General features: G+C 39.7%; 1 protein-coding gene across 2 annotated transcripts in view; it reads left to right on the top strand.

The window, feature by feature from the left end:
- The first annotated feature begins 2,066 nt into the window (after positions 1 to 2,066).
- The window catches only part of efl1 (elongation factor like GTPase 1), an 89,553-nt gene continuing 68,608 nt past the window's right edge, over positions 2,067 to 23,011 (top strand). Inside the window, exons 1-12 of one of the 2 annotated variants that reach the window (XM_063880482.1) lie at positions 2,067 to 2,095; positions 2,567 to 2,666; positions 4,445 to 4,512; positions 4,593 to 4,677; positions 5,811 to 5,944; positions 8,309 to 8,446; positions 9,181 to 9,410; positions 10,130 to 10,253; positions 13,688 to 13,767; positions 14,304 to 14,440; positions 14,547 to 14,669; positions 17,019 to 17,118. In XM_063880482.1, the coding sequence (XP_063736552.1) occupies positions 2,576 to 2,666; positions 4,445 to 4,512; positions 4,593 to 4,677; positions 5,811 to 5,944; positions 8,309 to 8,446; positions 9,181 to 9,410; positions 10,130 to 10,253; positions 13,688 to 13,767; positions 14,304 to 14,440; positions 14,547 to 14,669; positions 17,019 to 17,118 (1,310 nt within the window). In that variant the 5' untranslated portion in view covers positions 2,067 to 2,095; positions 2,567 to 2,575. Of the gene's footprint in view, positions 2,129 to 2,566; positions 2,667 to 4,444; positions 4,513 to 4,592; positions 4,678 to 5,810; positions 5,945 to 8,308; positions 8,447 to 9,180; positions 9,411 to 10,129; positions 10,254 to 13,687; positions 13,768 to 14,303; positions 14,441 to 14,546; positions 14,670 to 17,018; positions 17,119 to 23,011 lie in introns of both variants that reach the window. The other variant, XM_063880481.1, reaches the window with a different exon arrangement.

Raw genomic sequence — 23,011 nt, 5'->3', positions numbered from 1 at the left:
TTCAACTGAAGTTGCAATTTAGCTGAATAACTATTAGGCAAACTCTCTTAATCAACTCAAAACAAGAATATGTTTAATGAAAGGCAGGTTTCCCTATAGAAAGAATCATTTTTGATATTAAATATACAGCGGGGGCAAGATTTAAGAGACCACTTCAGCATTATTATCTTCTCTTGTTTTATTATTTATAGGTATGTCTTTGAGTTAAATGTTTTTTTTTGTTGTATTCTATAAACTACTGACAACATTTCCCTCTGTTGGAATTCAACAGACACTGGAATGGCTGCCATACTTGTAGAGATAAAGATTTAAGAAACATTTGGAGTGGGCTCTTCATTTTTCCCAAAGCTGTATCTTGGTTTGTTCTTTTCTAAGGTCACATTGTTCGCTTGTCTTACACTCAGTACCAGTACGGTCATCTTTCAAACAGAAGGTTTTGGGTTCAATACCAGCCAAGTCAACAAGTTGATGTATCCAAGATACTTAACCCCGATTAAAATGGCCAACAGTGTGCGAAAGTTAGTTTCCTAGAGCAAGGTGGACTGCTCTGTGTGAATGGGTGAAAGACTTGTAGTATATAAAGCGCTTTGAGGGTAAAAAACACTGAATAAAGAGCTATATAAGTAAAGACCATTTACAAGTATGGCAGCCATTCTAGCTCAATAAGATGTTTGGTACTGAGTGTAAGACAAGCGAACAATGTGACCCTAGAAAAGAACAAACCAAGATACAGCCTTGGGAAAAATGAAGAGCCCACTCCAAATCTTTCTTAAATCTTTATCTCTACAATTATGGCAGCCATTCCAGTGTCTGTTGAATTCCAACAGAGGGAAATGTTGTCAGTAGTTTATAGAATACAACAAAAAAAAACATTTAACTCAAAGACATACCTATAAATAATAAAACAAGAGAAGATAATAATGCTGAAGTGGTCTCTTAAATCTTGCCCCCGCTGTATATTTAATATCAAAAATGATTCTTTCTATAGGGAAACCTGCCTTTCATTAAACATATTCTTGTTTTGAGTTGATTAAGAGAGTTTGCCTAATAGTTATTCAGCTAAATTGCAACTTCAGTTGAATTCTATTCGACATGATTCATTTGTCTAGCTTTTTCCACAGGAATATGGAACATATACTATAAACAAAACAGAAATGTGCTTTCAATATCCATATATTCATTACATCCAACTGCTGGCTAATTTAGTATAAACACACACAAACAAATTTGAAAGTGTGGTGGATACAAACGGGATTTTGAAAAGTGGGGGGAACATGTCCTTCGCCCCAGTGGAAGCTACGCCCATGAGTAGCCTATATACTATATAGTAAAAAGATGGGCTTCTCCTTTACCAACAGTACAGAGAAGTGTCGAACAAGTTGATATTTATAATTCAGTTATTCGTATATTATTATCCTTTATGTAGTTCATTTTGATGCCAATGTTTTGTTATTTTGCTAAAGGACTTTGTGTTTGTTCTGCACTGAGGTGTTGCTGCGATTGTTTTAGCAAGAGATTTGAATATTTGTTAACCAGGGTTTATTCTTTTAATTGGCCACTGTGATTCCCCTGATAGTTTTCTTTAATATAATGAACTTTAATTTGTTTTGTATTTTGTATATGTATTTAACTAGAATGTATTAATTTCCTTGCGTTAGTTTCTGTTCTTTTTGAATGTTTATTTTGTGTTTTATGGATGCAAACTATCATTTCTTCCAAGAGTTTGTATTGAACCGATTTTAAGTTGATTGTAACCAAGCAACCAAAGAGCGTCACCAGCGTCACTTCCTTTAACACATGCTGCATTCTAAACCAGGTGTAAAACAAGAATAAGCGGAAAGAGCCATGTTCATTGAATGAATAAATATTTGTTGCTGTTCTTTAATAGTACTTACGGATAAAATTATAATAAGCTGGATTAAAGGGTATGTAAATTGTGTTATAATAAATATTTCATATCTAATTGGAAATGGTACATACAGATAAAATAATAAGTGGCAAGATAATGGTCGTTTTTACCATGTTCGCTGAACGTAGCATGTCCCGTTAGCAAGTGGGCGGTGCTTGTGTGCACTATCACTTCCGGGAAAACAACGTGAGTTGATGATGTCCACATGTCTTTAAATAAGTGCGTATTCTCACAGTACTGCTGTGTTTTTACTCGACGAAGGTATCTCCTAATACTAGTGCTGCGTGGAGACTGTAGAAACTAGTTTGAATCGTATTCTTCTTTCTGTGAGAAACACAGAGTTTTCACCTGTCACAATTCACAGAGCACCCCGGCTCAGTACCGAATGTCCGGCTTACTTTCACCCTCTGTGTCCATTGTAGTGAAGTTAACAAAGTCCCTGTTTTGAAATTTAACTGTCCAACTGCTCTGTGCTGCCGACTCAAGCTAACGTTAGCCACGTAAAGCAGAGCCAGCACTGCAACATAACTTAAAGTACCGTAGAGAGCTTACTAAAACAGTCACAACCCTATCACGTTGCTACATTGTCATTAGTATCAAATACGCATTTTAACGCAGCAGCCAACAGTGTAGTGCTCTCATTGGTTTTGTGTTTAGGTGTTCGACATGGCACACACCAGCCTGGATAGGATCATCGCTCTGCAGAGGAACCCTGCGAACATCAGGAACCTGTGCATCCTGGCACATGTGGACCATGGTGAGTGACATGAGTCTGTTCATCAGGGCCTGTACGGATGGATACACTGTGGTACCTGCTTCCTACTGCTACGTAATACATTTGGCAAGGACACACATTTTGTTTTTCCTACTGTATCTGTGATTATGGGTATTGTAATACTACATGGTTTCCCGTTTAACAGCAGTGTAATGTAACTTGAATTTCCCCACGGGGATGAATAAAGGCTAATTTATCTTACTTGAGTATTTTCACATTATGCTACTTTATACTTTTACTTAACTACATTTTGTCTCCAAATGTTGTACCTTAGTACTCCACTACACTTATTTTACATTTTGAGTTACTTTACATATTTTGGTTAATACAAAATATACATCAATAAGTATTATAATTCTATAGGTTAGTTAAGATAACCCGTAGTGTATTAAGTTATTCAAATAAACCTCACTATTACCAAGTGCAACAGTAGTTTTATAAAATAATTTAAACACATCTGTTACTTAAAATAGCTAGTTTTCCTAATGAGTACTTGTGCTTTTTGTACTTTACTGCTAATACTTTTTAAACGTTTAATTGTAACTGAGTATTTTTACACTGTAGTATTGCTACTTTAACTTAAGTAAATAATCTGAGTATTCAACCTCTGCCATTTTAAGGCCAAACTGCTCCGCCAAATAAAAATAACCTCAAAGATTATAGATCAACCCTTTCAGAAACTCTATGAATCAGCCGACCATAATAACATATTAACATTGTCTCTGACCCCAACCATGTCCTGAACAGTGAATATACAGCTCTGGAAAATATTAAGAGACCACTGCAGCATTATCAGTTTCTCTGATTTTACTATTTATAGGTATGTCTTTGAGTTAAATATTTTTTTAATGTATTCTATAAACTACTGACAACATTTCTGTGTTGGAATTCAACAGACACTAGAATGGCTGCCATACTTGTAAATGGTAAATGGTCTTTACTTATATAGCTCTTTATTCAGTGTTTTTTACCCTCAAAGCGCTTTATATACTACAAGTCATTCACCCATTCACACAGAGCAGTCCACCTTGCTCTAGGAAACTAACTTTCGCACACTGTTGGCCATTTTAATCGGGGTTAAGTATCTTGGATACATCGACTTGTTGACTTGGCTGGTATCGAACCCAAAACCTTCTGTTTGAAAGACGACCGCACTTCCTCGCAACCACAGAAGTCGATACAAGTTGTATTTTAGAGATTGAGATTTAAGAAACATTTGGAGTGGTCTCTTCATTTCTTCCGGGGCTGTACATATATTGTTGCCATCAAATGGGAGATACAGGCTGTCACGAATCAATAAGATTATACTGAAGCATTCATTTGTGCCCCAGTCAATCCTAAAGTTAAAAATGTAGTTATATTTCAAATCAAATATACATAAACGGGTCTTGAACATAGTGGGATTAAATGTTGGGTTAAAAGTCTGTTTCCTTGTTTTTTGTGTTTGATGTGTTCTTGTTGATGTTTCAAGTGGAGCTGCTGTGATAGAAAAACATTTCAGACATGAGCTGACCATTTTTTATAAATAAATCAGTCAGATCATCAAAAGTAAAAAATAAAAAATAGACGTTAACATTTCTTATAGCTTAAAGTAATAAAACAATCCAAAATGTACCTATATTCAACTTAAAATAATAGATTTGATTTGATTAATCAAAGGTTATTATGATAAGGAAAGTAAGAAAATACTCAGTGTGTAAGTACGTATGCTGTGCACTGTACGGGAGTGAAATCGTTTGGAACTTTCTAAATCTCTGCAGGTAAAACTACTCTGGCTGACTGCTTGGTGGCAAGTAACGGAATCATATCCAGTCGGCTGGCCGGGAAGGTAAGAGCCGCACTCACCTTTTTCACACTCATGTTGTGTTGTCATGATTTGTGCTTATGTTTGGTGTGTGGTTCTGTCAGCTGAGGTATCTGGACAGCAGGGAGGATGAACAGATCCGAGGAATCACCATGAAGTCCAGCGCCATCTCTCTGCATCACACAACGGGTACGCAGGGTTGGGAGGGTTTCTGTTAGTGTGTAGTTATTTCTATAGGGAAACCTGCCTTTCATTAAACATATTCTTGTTTTGAGTTGATTAAGAGAGTTTGCCTAATAGTTATTCAGCTAAATTGCAACTTTAGTTGAATTCTATTCGACATGATTCATTTGTCTAGCTTTTTCCACAGGAATATGGAACATATACTATAAACAAAACAGAAATGTGCTTTCAATATCCATATATTCATTACATCCAACTGCTGGCTAATTTAGTATAAACACTATATTGTAGAGTGTGCATATATATCAACATTCAATATGATCCATGGTGGTTGACTGGCTTTTATTATGTTCTGTTTAATGTAAAAAATAATGAACGATCCAACAATATATAGTCTGTGATGGAAACTTCTGGAGCAATGGAGAGGAACCTCAGAGAGACACAGGGAGAGCTGGAACTTTGATGCAAACACTCAGGGTTTATTATTAACAGCCGGAGAATTGACAAGACATTTGCTGCAGCCACGAGTTGACACAGCGGCTGCCCGACCAATTCTGAAGAACTCTACTGCAGTCCGAGGTTTTAACTAGTTCAGAGTGTATAATCAACATTCCTCATCAGTGAGAATAGACAAATATGGACCCTGAATCTAACTAGAGCTGTCGTCCATGGAAAAGAATGTATGCCAGGGAACCTACGTTCCAGATAAGAAGGGCTTCTAGACGTCCCTGAACAATAAACTATCTCAGGTCAGCTTGTGCTCGGTCAGAAACTGGCATCAAAGTGCCCAAGCTGCCCCTCCTTAAGGGAGACTACAGCACCCCCAAGGCCAAAGACTTATGCCATGGGAATAGAGACAGAGGAAGGAGAAAATCATGAACTAGGTCAAAGGTTAAACACCTAAGCCAAAAATTCCATAACAGTGTCTGCAGCAACAAAGCTTTGACTCATATCACCACCATACTATTGCTTCTCAAGAATTAATATTAGTCTGGTGGAACATTTGATATAGTTAAAAGAATTGCTATTATGAAAAAAAAAACGATTTGCCTTTTTACTCTAGTGTTATTGGAGTTCTAGAGTTTGAGATTACTGTGAATGAGGAGAAGACTGTAAACTGTGTTTCTGTGCCTCCTCAGGAGATCAGGAGTACTTACTGAACCTGATCGACTCTCCTGGTCACGTGGACTTCTCCTCAGAAGTGTCCACTGCTGTCCGGCTGTGCGACGGGGCCATTGTGGTGGTGGATGCTGTGGAGGGAGTGTGTCCACAGGTAAATATCAACATCTGAATATCACTCTGAGCGTCTTTACATGAACTTTAGATGAGCAGTGGAGATGTATTAAACTTCAATAATGATTTGAGCACATAAAGACTTTTTTGGACCTTCCGGTACAGTATGCAGGACAACCCGATCCAACCACAAAGGTTGATATAATACTTGTTATTTATATATAGCGCTTTTCCTGGTGCAAGCAAAGAAAAATAGCAACAAAAGTAAAAAGTTCTAAGCTAGGTGGAATTGGTGAGAGGGGTTGAAAAGGTGAGTTTGAGGCTTTTTTGAATGATATGAGAGTGTTGGCAGATCGGACGTGAGGGGGAGGGACCTCCAGAGTGAGGGGGAGGCTGCAGCAAGAGCCCTGTCGCCCCAGGTCCGGAGCTTGGTTCTGATGGGCTGCAGTAGGTTAGCGTTCAGCAGACCTGAGGTGATGGGTGGGGGGTGTGTCGTTGCATGAGGTCACAGAGGTAGGGGGGGCAAGGTTGTTGAGGGTTTTGTATGTAAAAAGTAAGATTTTAAAGCTGATCCATAAAAAACGTTCAGCATGTAATGCAGGTGATTTCAGAGACTGCAGATGCATGTGCACATTTTTCTATCCATCTCTGAAAAGCTTAGCTGATTTTGTTGCCATTAAAACACAGGGCTTTTTCAAGGTCAGAGTTGTGATTTCTGATGCATGATTTATTGGGGTTTTTGATTGTTTATATTTGTCTTTGTTTGTAATATTATAAATTATTATTTCTGCATCAATTATCGGCGGGATCAGCTGGGTCACATGGGTATGGGCGACACTTATTGTTATTAGAATCAGCTGTTCACCTGTGTGAGGTGTGTGTGGAAGAGAGGGTGAGAGGGTCGCGGAATTTTTTGTCGACCGCAACCTTTCCCAACCTTATTATCTAACCTAACGCAAGATATGTTCCACGCATTTTTGGATACCAGACCTCATTTTTGATAGCGCGTCTGGCAAAGGCAATGTGCCCGACCTTAGCCTCTCAGACCTGCTGCTGCTACCTGTACTTTACATACAGTATTACTACTGTATGATGATATATGAAGTTAATGATGATAATTATAAACTTGATTGAAATAGCACCTCTCATGCAAGATGCAGCCCTGTATGATACTGCAGTGCTTGTCTGCTGGACGTACGACGAGCTGCAAGATAAGGGATTCAAAATGGTCCTTAATCTTCTCACCCTGGGTTACCACTTGCATTAGAATTTGCTGAAAGGTTATTATGGACAGTATTGAGGAGTAACAGATTCAATAATCATGTTATGGGATACTTTAATCAGGATATAGTTAAAGGAAACTGTATTCCCACAGTGACATAAAAAATATCGAATCAGATTACTGTTACATTTCTAATAAGGATCAGGAGTGGAGTGCACCAGCTCGGCGTAAGTCTGGGCTTAACTCTATGTCCGACGTAGAACAGAAGGTTAAGGCCAAAGTAAAGTTATGACTAGTGCACCACTTAGACTTAAGCCCTTTATGCGTTGCGCGTGGGTGTAACTTTTTCGCCTAGTATGGAGCACGTCTTTAAATCGTAAAGACAGACTAGTATCCATAGTAACGGAAAACAAGCAAGAAGGAAAATAAAAAACAATCTTGTTTACCGGCTTAACAACGAAAGGGCATTAAGACGAGATAGAGTCGTCCGTGATCGAACAAACTCTGGACATCTATTCGGACAGTGAGCTGATAGAGAGGTTTCTGCAGACAGCCTTTTTGAACCAATGGAGGAGCTCTCCCCTCAACTACACCGTGGATCAGACAGAAACGCGGCGCTCTCCCCAACCTTGCAGGTGCTGATTCCACTCTGATTTTAAGTTTACAGCTTGATTTGAATGGAGAAGTTCAAGTGTTAAATTATGTAGATGTGCACATCTTGAGACTAGGTGTAAATTCAAATCACTAAGTCGGACGTAGCTAAGCCCGACATTAGAGTTAAGACCTACTTCTTTACGCCCAGCTGGTGCACTCCACTCCTGTAAGCTAATACGGTAGTTTGGAATCTACTTTAGGTCGGGCCGGGCAGAAGTCCAGAGACTGAAGAAGGTCCTACGTAAGCTGCAAAAAATTGCGTAACATTTGGATTGGACTTTCTGACATTTACTCCGGGCTGCATCGTGATCATTTCAGTTGAAATTTGCCCAAACAGCATCTAAACTTTCTGTGTAAAACAGTAAAAAAAACAGACTTAAAACTGACTGATGTCTTTAATCTGTTAGAAAATAACATTTCAGCTACAGTAATGCTTTATTTTCCCTTTGTTTTAAAGAGCTTAAGGAGAATACAATAATGGTGTATATACTGTAGGCCCAGTTAGATTTGATTGTGTCATGTGTGCAGACGCAGGTTGTGCTGCGTCAGGCGTGGCTGGAGAACATCAGGCCTGTTCTGGTCATCAATAAGATAGACCGCCTCATTCTGGAGCTGAAGCTGTCCTCTCAGGAAGCTTTCATCCACCTGCAGAAGATCCTGGAACAGGTGAGCACCTCTCCTCTCGTCCATCACTCTATTTCTCAGTATAAGCATTATCTGTGGCGGTGGTGGTGAAGTCTGTCGGGACTTCAAGACCCTGAAAGACCAGGTGCTACCGAGGTTTCATTTTGAATCGGCCCTCAGCAAATTCAAAAACCATAATGACATATGGCCCACAAATGGAACTGTGCTTGTCTTGTATTGTACTTCTTAAATATATATGTAAACAGGTATAACACAGTAGTATTCATGTGTTAATAAGCCCACTTTTCGAATAAATTCAGTCAATTAAAGCTGACATTTTTTTCTAACAACTCTAAGTTGTTAAGAAAAAAGCTCAACAACTTATTTACATACAGAGCTTGAAATATACCCATCATATTTCCTCTTATGATAAGCAATATGAGGCTATTGTTTTAAGGAATGAGCTGCAAAACTAAATAAATGAAACCTTTTGGAGAGCTGTGATGGAGGCTGTTTTTGCTTCAAGCATATTCAATTAACAAGAATCATTGACCTACATTTGGTTGATTTTGCTTGTGAGGCAATATACCTCACCTCTGGAGAGTGGCCCAGTCCTTCATTTATTTTTCTGTATGTGGCCCCCGGAGAAAACAGTTTGGACACCCCTGACTTACGGGAAACATAAATACCGATTGAAGTGACTCATCGGAGCGGAGACTCTTTAGATATTAGAATACATACTTTAACTATGCGTTGGCGCATGTTCTTCCTTGCAGGTGAATGCAGTGACAGGGACTTTGTTCACATCCAAAGTGCTCGAGGAGCGAGCAGAGAAGGAAAAGGACAAGGAGGAGGAGGAGGACAAAGAGGAGGTGGAGACGCTGACTGGCGACCAGGTGTATGACTGGAGCGCCGGGCTGGAGGAGGCGGACGACTCCCTGCTCTACTTTTCTCCTGATCAAGGAAACGTGGTGTTTGCCAGTGCCATAGACGGGTGGGGCTTCAGGTGAGGCCAGGACACAGGGTGGGGGGTGTGAAGAAGCACAGGTGCTCAGATACCTTAAAAACTGCAGAGGGCAGCTTCACGATTCCCCATTTCTTAGCAATATCCACACTGATTGAACAGTGCTTTTCTGATCTTTGTAAGTAAAACAAAACCTTAGTTTGCCTTATGTGATTGGACGCAGAATGACATTTATTTAGATATAAAAGTCCTCATGCCTTTGGAATAGTTAATATGGCCCTGGAACAACCCAGTGACTTCATCATTTCCCAATCCATTTCATTGTTCTCATTACATATACTTCCAGTGTCCGCTAGATGGTGCTGTCAACTGAGTTTTGATACATGCTGCACCATATGACCCTCAACAGGAACTCATCAGACCTGTTTCTACTCGTATGCGTTCCAGCTGAAGACTTTCAAAGTAAAAATATCCTCCTAGTCTATTATTACTTGCCCTTCACAATATTAATTCTACATCTGTGACATAAAGTGACGTCCTGTCTGCCTCTGCTGCAGCAGGAGAGCAGGAAACTGAGATGTAGAAAACACACTCATATTCACTCCGATGCTCTTAAAATCTCTCAGCCATCATAACAACTCCGTTACATCCAAAGGTATAAAAAGCCAAACACTGCAGGACAGTTTGCAGTAAAGATACACCTGTGTGTTGTCAGTGAGCCTGCATTACAAATGGAAGAGTTTGATTTTTGTCTTTTATAGCATCCAGCAGTTTGCCCACATCTACAGCCAGAAAATGGGTATTAAAGCAGAGGTGCTGCTCAAAACCCTGTGGGGGGACTACTACCTCAACGCTAAAGCAAAGAGGATCATGAAAGGAGCTCAGGTAATGCAACAGCCTCCCTCCAATGCTAACCAACCTTGTGTGTTTGACTTGTGTGTTCTCAAACTGTCGGTGCTCCTGCCTGGTGGGTGATTTGTGTCATTCAATCATCACTGCTATCTTTGTTCATGGCTTATTATTTGTTTCTCTTGATATAACACAGAAATTCAGGAATTTATTTTGTTTATAAAGTATAAGTACAAATGAACCGTCAAACATCAATAATACAAGAATCAAAGAGTCCGATTAGTATTGCCAAAAACAGCTGTTTTTGTCTTCTCTAGTTCCTTAGACTTATAGTTTGGCCTTTTTTTTACTTTTTAAAACTCCAAGTAATCCATCAACAATAAGGTTGATGCAAATGTTTTAAATCTGCTAAGCTTTAATAATCCTAAATCCGCTGGGATATTTAACTGTAAAGATCAGAATGTGTTAATGTTAACGACTTTCTCGTCCAAATCCTCCGGAGACTTCTTTTTGTCAAAAGCTACTAGCGACAAATCTAGCTACTTGATCTGGTGTTATTGTAGACTTTTGGTTGACTGCAAATGAATCGTGCATGCACAGTGCCGCCGCTAAACCCGCCCTGGCTTGCAGGGTCGCTTTGTGAGTCCTAAGCCCGGATAAAGAAGGAAGGCTGGGCGTAGAGCTGCCAATTCCATCCCACATAACAGTCTTTTGGTTAAATGTGGTATTCTTACATTTAACAATACAGGACTAAATGTATTTATGAAATGTGGGCAATAAAGTTATGAAGTGATGGACTATTTCAATGGCAAACATAAAAAGAAAAATCAACAGAAGAAAGTTCATTTGTATTTCTGAACATATTACGGGTGTTTTTACTGACTTTTGTCTCTACAGCGTCCATTACAATTACATTCAAATGGCATATTATGCAAATTTGTTGACGTAATTTAGTGAGTTTTAGGACAGCCAATAGCTGCTTTCCTTACCATGGAGTTGGCAGCAGTGTGTCATTGACTCACTGATGATATTAAGCTTAAATTATACTATCTATTACTCTTTTGTTGTTGTTTTGGTCAGTTCACAGCCAACTCTCTGATAGCACCCTGAATTTGATTTATAACTATTAAAAGACAATCTTCCTGTGACTAATATAAAGTTGAACTCATGAGTAGTGGCTGTTGATCAGTCTAAGACGCTCACTGGTATGAATGGTACCCAATGACTGATAAAGTAGCTAACTTTAGCCATCTTAAGATCACGAGATGAAGGTGATGCAGTAGGTTAATTTCCCTGTTAGTTAGCTAAGTAAAACTTTTGAGTGAGATAAGAAATATAAAACACATTGGTATCTGTAAGCAACACTCATTAAGATGGACTACTTCTGTTTGGTGATCCCTAATTTCTAATATACTCTGCTTACATTGGGATATTTTTTACCAGGGATAGAACACAATAACACACACTGTAACACACACTCAATTGCTACTCTGCCATTACTGGTAAGAACAAGAAAACATATTTTTAACAGCAAGGCGATATTTGAATGATCTGTTTAACTTTTTAGGAGTTTAGTTATTGTTTGAAAAATCTAATCTAATCATTTTATTAAATGTACTTTCTTTTTTTTTAACAAAAACTAGAACTTCTCATTGACTGTCCATATATTTCCATTCCTGTGGGGTAATGCAGGCATCAACTCACAAACCATAACTGTTAGCAAGTTCAACTATCAGCGCCTTACTAACCATTGACTCAGGTATTAAAAAGGCTGCACCAGTATTGTTCTAAGGCAGGAGTGTCCAAACTAGGGACTGGGGGATAACTCCGGCCCGTTTTCCATTTTTAAATGGCCCTTCAAAAAGTATGCTTGTCTTATATTGTGCTCTTAAATATTTATCTAAACAGATATTACACAGAAGTATTCATGTGTTAATGATGCCACTTTTCAATGTCAATTAAAGTTGAAACAATGTTCTAACAGATCTTAATTTATTGTAAAAGGCCCAGTAACTTATTTACATAACAAGCTTGAAATATACCCTTCATATTTCCCTTTGTTATAAGCAATCTGAGGCTTCTGATCTAAGGAATGAGCTGCCAACACGTTATGAAACAAAATAAATGAAATCCTTGGAAAAGATGTGATGTAGGCTGTTGTAAAGCATATTCAATTATCAAATATAATTGACCTATATTTGATTGATTTTGCTAACTTATAACTTAACTTATGAGACAATGTACCTCACCTCTAGTGAGGGGCCCGGCCCTTCATATGTTATTCTATGTGGCCCTCAGTGGAAAAAATGTGGACCCCCTGTTCTAAGGTAAAAGTGTGATAAGGCACTGTACTGACGCTACTGATCGACAGTAGTTTGTGTTCAATACGTTCAGCTATGAACACTGTAAGGAGTCTGTGTTTATTCTGATAGCTGTACTCGGCTCAGGGTAGAAATGAGTGTGAAGAACCTCTTAGTCTTAGAAGTGCATTAATATTAGCTCTGATAGAAAATTGGAATTATTGACTTTCCTCACAAAGTCAATAATTCTGGTTCTGCACTGGGACTGAAATAGACTATTGCATATCTAGGTAATTACTGGGGAAACACTGAGGTGCAGTAGTCGCATATTAACTCTGTACCAACCCTACACGGAAGGTACGTTTCTATAATCAGTGCACTGCATTTCTAGTGTTAGACAGTATCAGCAACATCCAAAGACTACAAAAGAAACACAAACACCTAATGAGCAGAGAAGTAACTCAGTACATTTACTCAAGTACTGTACTAAAGTACAATTTTGAGATACTTGTGCTTTACTTGACAATTTCTATGTAATGCTACTTTGTACTTCTACTCCACTACAGTTCAGAGGTAAATGGTGTACTTTTACTCCACTACATGTATTTAATCCCTTTAGTTACATATCTGGATTAATGATGTGAAATATAATCAGCCCTTAAGTCAGACTTTAGTTCACCTGCAGTAAATTCAGCAGCTACCCTGCAGTATACAAAGCCATTCAAACTAGCTGCACCTTTACCAGCTCTGAGAACACTTTAATGATCAATAATTATAAAACATATCAGAGATATTATTCTGAAATGGACCAATCAAACAATGACTACTTTTACTGTCGCTACTTTAAGTACATTTAGATGAGAATACTTTCTACTTTCACTGGAGGAACATTTAGAATGCAGGACTTTTACTGTGACAGAGTATTCCTACACTCTGGTACTTCTACTTTACTCAAGTACACGATCTGAGTACTTCTACTTTTACTCAAGTACAAGATCTGAGTACTTCCCCCACTTCTCTAATGAGATTATGAAATAACTGTTTGAAAATGTCTGCATCTATGCCTAGAATAAAATCGGAGCTACGTGAAGCCATGTAGCTATCAGTCAAACTGTTTTTCCTTCTGTGTCTCCTACATTCATCCTGATGTTCTCTTCTTCTTCGCTGCAGGCCAAAGGGAAGAAGCCTCTTTTTGTGCAGCTGGTACTGGACAACATTTGGAGCTTATATGATGCTGTGGTCACCAGAAGGTGTGTGAAAGATACAACTTTAAATGGCACACTGAATATGTTCTTGTTTCTTTTAACTTTGAGTTGGCATGAACAAAGTTGGCACCACCCAGAGCGTAACTGCCATATATACAGCCGCAGAAAAAATGAAGAGGCCGCTTCAGCATTATCAGTTTGTCTTGTTTTATTATTTATAGGTTTGTCTTTGAGGTAAAGGATTTTTTATCTGTTTTATTGTATTCTATAAACTACTGACCACATTTCTCTCTTTTGGAATTCAACAGACACTGGATTGGCTGCCATACATGTATAGATAAAGATTTGGGAATAATGTGGAGTGGTTTCTTCATTTTTTCCAGGGCTGTATGTAGTAACACGGCATATTGAAATAAACCGCTGCTGTCCTTAAGCCTCAGCTTCTCAAAGTGCCTAAGCTTGGACCATATTACACCACGATAACACATTAACGCTCATTATATTTACACCAAATAGAACAGCTTAGTGTATGTTATCTACACGGTCTGTCTTTAAAGGCTCTCTCCTCTTCCTGTGACTAGAGACAAGGAGAAGGTGGAGAAGGTGGTGTCCTCTCTGGGGTTGAAGGTGATGTCCAGGGACTCTCGGCACTCTGACCCCAAAGTCCTGCTGTCTGCCATCTGCAGCCAGTGGTTACCTGTGTCCCAGGCTGTCCTTGGTATCCTTTGTCCCGTGTCAGCGCTGGAACAGAACAGGAAGGGGTTATGTGTGAGCATATTATGGGATGTCTGTGCATCTGGTGTGTTCTTTAACTCAGACTGCAGCGATGGTGTGTGAGAAACTCCCCAGCCCCTTAGACATCACGGAGGAGCGGGTGGAGAAGCTGATGAGTGTCGGAGCGCGGAGATTTGACTCACTGCCTGAACAGACGCAGGAACTGAAAAGAGGTACACACACACACACACACACACACACACACACACACACACACACACACACACACACACACACACACACACACACACACCCACGTCCAGCAGTGGCTCAGTCAGTAGGGGCTTGGACTGGGAATCGTAGGGTCGTCGGTTCAAGTCCCCGAACAGACTTGAAAATATGGAAGGTGGACTGCTACTTGGAGAGGTCCCAGTTCACCTCCTATGCCCTGCTGTGGTGCCCTTGAGCAAGGCACCGGACATCTCCAATCCCTCTCCCCATTGCTCCCCGGGCGCTGCACAATAGCTGCCCACTGCTCCTAGTACTAGGATGGGTTAAATGCAGAGGACCAATTTCACTGTGTGTGTTCTGCTGTGTGCATGTATGTGACAATAAAGAGGGTTTCATTTCATCATTTTCACACACACACACACACACACACACACACACACACACACACACACATACACACACTTGATTGAATTAAAGGGGACATCCACTTATTCCACATTAAGGTTGGTTAAATTACATGAAATATATTTTGAATATCTATATCTTCTGTGGAGGGGGGGTTTGAAAGGCTTTAGTGGTTATTAAACAGGGAGGCGCTATCAAAAAGTTCATATCAATGCATTATGAGAAATGTAGTATCCAGTGATTCTAGAGCTGAATACTTGGGACTAAAAGTCAGGATATCCCAACAATGATTTTCATATCCTTCATTATATCTGTCTCTAGGTAGTCCTAATGCAGTGTAATGCAAGATCTTAAAAGGCAGGTTATATAATTGTTATTATATTATATTTATTTAATACAAATCTTATTAAAATGGACATTTAAAATAAATAAAATAATATTTGGTAAAGAATAAATAATATAATGTTGTTTGATACACATCCTCTTTAAATCCAACCATGATCATTGATATGTTTTGTTCAATAATAGCTAGGATTATTATGCAGAAATGATCACTTCTTCACATATTGCAAAAGCAATCTCAGCCAAAATGATAGCGATCCCTTATTCTTTTCAAAATCATGCCTTCATTTTTTTCATTTTTGCAGCATTCAATTCATTTCTCATTTCTCTGTGAAGAAAACTCCAAAGATGTCTCCCAATGCTGTTATGTTACTTATATAACAGTTTTAAAATAAAAACGCTGTACATTAATAAAACACAACATAATGAGAAAAGACATGGAGAGCGGACACAACAAGTCAAGAGGTAAAGTGAATAAGTAAATGAGTGAAAACCAAAAATACATGTTTAAAGAACCTAAATTAAAAGCAATACATCTCAGCACTTTACACATGCTCACAGATGATATAGATGCAAGTTAAAAGTGCAATACAGACGTTTGTATCATATTAAAGAAGAAAATTGTCACAACCAAGTATAACTATAAGCAAATTATAGGTGTGACGTCCTGCCCTGTTCCCCTCTTGTGCACCATCAAATAAAAACAGTGTTTGGATAACGTTTTGACTCACACTTTAAATCAAGTGTTTTTAATGAACTTTTTCACTGCCTATTCACATCAACAAAACAAAACAAAAAAAATGTACAGCAAAACAGATGGCTGATACACATCACGGCATCGTCCTACAAAGTTTTATGGCAAGGTACTTCAACGAGTCCCATTACATATTTAAAGAAAAATGAATCTGCATGGTTTTTCAAATCAAATGAGCATATAATAAAAGAAAAATAAGCATACACATATCACTTGACATTGCAGAATCATAGAAAGGCTGTTGTGGCGTTCTCCCCTTTCAGAAATGATGTAAAGCCTTACCCTTAAGCAGAGAGGTACGTTTTTCAAGAGCAAGGGAATAGGATAGTCCACAAAGCCAGACCTGCAAACTCGGTTTAGTAGCTGATCTCCAGGACTTGGCTATAGTGTTTTTTGCTTGTAATAAGCAGTAGACTGTAATCTTTCTCTCAGACTTGCTGTGTTTGCAGTTTACAGGAAAAATATTGAGAATGCACAAATTAGGGCATAATGAAAATTTCACACCTGTAACATAGGAAAGGATGTTAAGAACTCTTTCCAGAAAGTCTGAATTTACAGGCAGACCCATAGGCATTGAAGAAGAGTACCTTAAGTTCCACTTGAAAAAAAAAAAAAAATTGGGGGCTTTTTGCCTTTAATCGGATAGGACAGTGGAGAGTGACAGGAAAGTGGGAGAGAGAGTTGGGGTGGGATCCGGAAAGGGCCACGGGCAGGGAATCGAACCCGGGTCGCCGGCATACAGTGCAGGTGCCCCAGCCAGTTGTGCCACGGCCGGGGCCAGTTCGACATTTTTTAACACACACTTTTATGTGTGTTTGACTCTTTTTCCTCCTTCTTTGGTTCTTTGCAGCGTTCCTCCGGTGTGGAAGCGGGGAGGATGATCCACTCATTATCTTTGTGTCCAAGATGTTCACTGTGGACAACAAGGCCTTGCCTAAGAACAGACAAAGGTGAGTGTATGAGTGTGTGTACAGATGGTGTAGGCAGTAGATGGTGCTGCAGTCCTGTTCTTCCCTCTTGCTCTGTGAATATGCCTCATATATTGCATATCAGATCTCAAGGCTCACAGAAAACAACAAATCATTTTATCTCTTCACTTTTGAATCCCTGCTCTGACACTAGTACACAAGACTTCATTCAAGAATGTAAAAACTTGAATGAAACGTTTGGTTTTCTACAGTCAGTAATTAAATGCTTGTCGACTGGTGAGGATCACAGCACCGATATCCGACATTCAAACCTTTGAGTTCTCCAATAAATGTATGGTTCCTTAGGTTAGAGTTCTTGGTGTAAAATAATGCAACACTATAGGGAACGGTGGCTTGTTTATATAAACTGCACAAAATACAAAACAATCAGCTGGTATACTGTGTTTTATAGCCACTTTCAGAGTGCCAGACTTCTGTTAAACCAAATTAAGGGGCATCCATATCAATATGTTTACTAAGATGAATCTGTAGGCCGATTCTTAAATCTTGATATTGGTCATGGCAACACAAGTCGAGTTTCAGTCTGGCCCTAATTTCCATGGTGCTGAAGGTTGCAGAGAGTGCACACATGGACACAACAGGTTGAAATAGTTCATATTAAAACTCTTCAGTGTGGTCTGGGGATTAGTCACAAGGAGACTCACAAAGTGTCAGAAAATACAACCCTCTCTCTTTTCCTCCTTACCCACATCTCTAAAACCAGGGGTACAAACCAGCTGATCCAGATTTGCTTCGGTTATGAAGTCATAACCGAAATGTGGGCTGGCTTTACATTGAACTCCTGGCAACATCTCACCCACGTGACACGTCTCAACCTATCGTCCCCCATATACAGTCACGAGCTGAATCCCCTCCGCAGCACCTCTCTGTGTGTCTGTGTATTCAGCAGGATGTCTCCAGGAGGGACTTACAGCTGTGTTTTATGTAATACATAATGTCTCTGTTCTAGTGGTAAACACTGAGAAGTGTTTCAGAAATAATGCTGGATGTGGTTTGGAACATAATATGGTTTAATCACGGAAGCGTTTAGCTGAGTTTCTCCCGATAGAAAACTCTCTTCAGAGGAGAGATCATGACGCTCCAAAGGGGCGTGGCCAGCAGCAGCTAGTTCATTTAAACCTACAGGTCTAGGGTCTAGACACTGGTGGTAGTGGAGGCATGAAGGGATTGATGGAGGTAGGTCTGAAGAGGAGGAGTTTAAGCTTGACATGGACCCTGGATTCTGAGGAACGGGAGGTGGAAGGGGTGGAGGAGGGCTGTGTCAAGTCACCTGAAATCGCAACTGTGAGTGGGGAGAGAGCAGATTTAAAGGTATGACGATGCGCTGTGATTGGTTTGTGGGAATAGAGGCAAAGTGATTGGTTTAGCTGGGGGAGTGCCCCCGATCGCTGGTTATAGGGTGAGAGTAGTGAGGTGGAAATATGTGAATGACAGATATAAAGACGGTCTTCCTGGTTGAACTTGCGCTGAGCTTCATTAGTCTGCCCTCTGCAGTCAGGATTGGGAAACTTTATACCCCGTTTCTTGTCACTCTCCAAGTTGTGTAGTCCTTCTCCTTGAGGGAGATGCAGCTGCCATGCTCCCTATTGTGTGTCCTTGGAGGGGAACTGAGTGTAGACTCCTCCAGTCAGTGATGCAGTGAGCCTGACATCCCAGAGCTCCCTGCTTCAGTGTTTGGATCTAAACCTGGGTTATCCCATTCTATCTTGATCCTATTGAAGCGGGTAGAGGAGTTCCATATTGTGGAACCATTACGGTGGTCCCAGCACTGGTTATGGTGTGGTGTGTGGATCCCATGTGTGAGTTATTAATGCTTTCATTGTCTCTGCTCCGCCCCATTGTGCACTATTGAGCCATTTGCATTTGCTTAATTGTGCTGAAGCTATAAAATCTTCCTCTGCTTTGTTGTGAACTTTATCATTACAGCCGTCTTTGACTCAACACTGAAGCTCGTTACCGGTTGGAAACAAGGCTTTGCAAATTAAAGATGATTGCGGTTTATTACAACACATTTGTACCTGCTGAGGTATGGGAACTCTTGTGTTTGTATACGAATGCGTAGCCTCGGTTTAAGGTTGGGGATGTTAAATATCCTGCCAATAAAAAAAAAATAGTTTCTGCCCTCTTCAAATCTACAGTGAGGTATATCTGTGTGCAAAAAGTGTGAATAAGCTGGTGCAGCAGTGTCTTCCACTCATGGTTTAAAAGTCTTTGGACAGAAACTCTATGAAACTCATGATACGTACAGTTGGAAACAAATGTAAAATGAATCAGTTAGGATCAATGTATTGTGGTTTTGTATGACCAAAAATATTCTAATTTAATCTAAGCTTTTGAAGTCCCAGTAAAAAAGATGCTTAATCTTGTGTCTACTTGATGCGCTGAAATCCAGAAGTTAAGTGTGGGCATACAGCATACATGTTTGTAACACCCAGAGGAAGTACGCCGGCCATTAAAGCACATTTTCGAAGTAGCCAAATGGCGTTGTTGGAGCTATATAAGAGTTTATGTTATTTAGTAATTCAATAATTATTTTCTAGCTGTTTTTGTTTGTACTATATAAATCACCAGGAGAAACCAGCAGGAGGGGCCATAGGAAAGGCCACCGGTGAAATCTTGTTCATTTTTGTATATTTGGAATATGACCAAATAAAAGAACAAACAATATTCTTGCCTGGACATTATTTTACTCCCGTAAGATTCGCTTTCTGGTGCCCCAGCGGCAGATCAGTTTAAATGAAGTCTCTATTTTATTGCTTTGTTTAGTCGTTACAAGCGTTACTACATCTCCTGTCTCAGTCTGTGACGTCATTTGGGCCCATTTCTTTCCCATTGACTTACATTGGGGAAAAGACATCTGTACATCTTCTTTTTTTTTTAGCTGAATCCAGAGTTATTTTCCCTCTTCATTAATTTCCCTGAATAGAGCGTGGAAGATTGGAGACGGGGCTTAAAAGAGACTCAAGTGGTTATGCTCTATGGGACCAAGACCATGGACCATGATTCTGGTACTACTTGTTTCAGGGTTTGGGGAAACAGGACCCAAGTGCAGTAAAATGAACGGGAGGCAGGTATGGGTCCAAACAAACGGCGAGCTTGTATAACACAACACAAAGACATGACAGACACGAAACCAGGATCATGACAACTTGAATCTATAGTAGCTCCATTTACAGTACGGCTTCATGCACCAATGAGCAGCTCTCATAGGATTGGACAGGCTCCGCCTTCGACACTGTGTCCAGTTCTCTTTATACTTCTATGGTAACTCCCTGCTCTCCTTCTCCAGGACTTTCTGTCTGTTTTCAGCTTCTACTCCAGCATATCTGATGCCCACTACATAGGTCTTTCACCCCCCCTTCTCCTGCTGTCACAGTACTGGATCCTAATGGCAGACTCTGCCTATACACTCCTAGGGAAACAGAGCGGAGAGCAGAGTAGAAGACATATGGACAGGCTGTCGGATATAGGTCGAAGGATGAGGATAAGGAGGTTCAGAAATAAGGAGACAGAGAGTGAGAATAACGGATTTTAGTGAAAAGAAGTAAAGGTCATTTCAGACTGTGAGTTAGGAAGAAAAAAAGCCTTCCTAAAATCTCTGCTAATGAGGCTTCATACACAAACTATAATAATACTATATGCCCCATGGCCTGTCGGCTTAACTGTGACACCTTCAACCCAAGAAATCTGTTGAGATTGTAAGAAGTCATGGTTCAAATGAAATAGCTTATGATTCAAATCTTATGCAACGTTTAACATATACAACAAATTAATGAATACATTTAAACAATCAATGTATTGCTTATTAACAACATTATTCATAAGTTTAAATTATTTTTGGATTATATGGAGATCTCTCTCTTTCTCCCTCTCCCTCCCTAGCCCTCTCTCTCCAGTCAGTTTTGTCCGTATCAGTCTCATGCAGCTTGCAGGATCCAGTAATGATTGACCCGACACTAGAGGATATACATATGTATAATTAGTTTAGCCAGTGCCAGAGGTAGATAAGATGCTAAATGTGAAAGGTCTAAATAGAAGCATGTGTTTCTCTTGGCTCACCAGTCCTGTCACGGTAAAATTTACCTTGTGTTAAATCATCTCAAGTTGCCAAACTACATCACCGGAGTTAAGATCAGAGATGAGTGTTTTGCAAATATCGGAAGGTTTACTGTCAGATGCACATAGAATACGTTGAATGTAACCGTGAATTATAAACATGGTGAGTTGTTGATGCACCTTTATACTTCTTAACCAACATATTTTATTAAAGATGCTCTATTCTGCTGATGTTCAGGTGTATATCAGAATGTAGTGTCTCTACTTTAAAGAGTCCTCTCTTGCTGATGTTCAGGTGTATATCAGTATGTAGTGTCTCTGCTTTAAAGAGTCCTCTCCTGCTGATGTTCAGGTGTATATCAGTATATAGTGTCTCTACTTTAAAGAGTCCTCTCTTGCTGATGTTCAGGTGTATATCAGTATGTAGAGTCTCTACTTTAAAGAGTCCTCTCTTGCTGATGTTCAGGTGTATATCAGTATGTAGTGTCTCTACTTTAAAGAGTCCTCTCCTGCTGATGTTCAGGTGTATATCAGTATGTAGAGTCTCTACTTTAAAGAGTCCTCTCCTGCTGATGTTCAGGTGTATATCAGTATGTAGTGTCTCTGCTTTAAAGAGTCCTCTCCTGCTGATGTTCAGGTGTATATCAGTATGTAGTGTCTCTACTTTAAAGAGTCCTCTCCTGCTGATGTTCAGCTGTATATCAGTATGTAGTGTCTCTACTTTAAAGAGTCCTCTCCTGCTGATGTTCAGGTATATATCAGTATGTAGTGTCTCTACTTTAAAGAGTCCTCTCCTGCTGATGTTCAGGTGTATATCAGTATGTAGTGTCTGTACTTTAAAGTCCTCTCCTGCTGATGTTCAGGTGTATATCAGTATGTAGTGTCTCTACTTTAAAGAGTCCTCTCCTGCTGATGTTCAGGTGTATATCAGTATGTAGTGTCTCTACTTTAAAGAGTCCTCTCCTGCTGATGTTCAGGTGTATATCAGTAGGTAGTGTCTCTACTTTAAAGAGTCCTCTCCTGCTGATGTTCAGGTGTATATCAGTAGGTAGTGTCTCTACTTTAAAGAGTCCTCTCCTGGTGATGTTCAGGTGTATATCAGTATGTAGTGTCTCTACTTTAAAGAGTCCTCTCCTGCTGATGTTCAGGTGTATATCAGTATGTAGTGTCTCTACTGGGACATGTCTCCATGCTTTAATGTTCAAAAAGCTCTTTTTTTTCCTCATTCTGCCTGTGCTGCAGCATCTCTTTTCACCCTCTGTCTGAAACCAGAGCCCAGTCTGCTCTGATTGATTAGCTGCTCTGTTGTGATTGGTCAACCACTTACAGATGTCCCACCTCTTAGCTTATAGCGTAAAATGGGCTGGAGTGCTAGACAATAGAAGCGCAAAGGAGTCCAATGGAGGCATTTCCGGCAAGGGGAGTGTGTGAGAGAGGGACTCCCTATGGAGTGAACACAGGGATTTTAACCTTTGCAGACCATTTACATGCACTAAAACCTATCTAACACAGTAGAGGAAAGGGAACACCCAAACAGCACAACATGGCCCCTTTAAGATGAATCCTCTCCAGCTTGAAATCTAATAATCTGTCTCGGCTGTATCATTCTGTGAATGTCAGAAGTAATATCATCTCAGTCGCTGCTCGGTTACATTTCTACACTCCAGCCAGAGTGGAAACAAATCTTCAATCGAAATCATTCAGCGGTACAAAGCCATGAAGTGTGTTTTGCAGACGGCTTTAATATCAATATATTGTTTAATTTTCCAGCACACTTTTCCCCTCCTCCTTCACAATG

The sequence above is a fragment of the Eleginops maclovinus genome, chromosome 4 (assembly GCF_036324505.1).
Source record: "Eleginops maclovinus isolate JMC-PN-2008 ecotype Puerto Natales chromosome 4, JC_Emac_rtc_rv5, whole genome shotgun sequence".
NCBI lineage: Eukaryota > Metazoa > Chordata > Actinopteri > Perciformes > Eleginopidae > Eleginops > Eleginops maclovinus.
The sequence above is the reverse complement of the archived record's forward strand: the minus strand, read 5'-3'. Positions and strand labels throughout refer to the sequence as shown.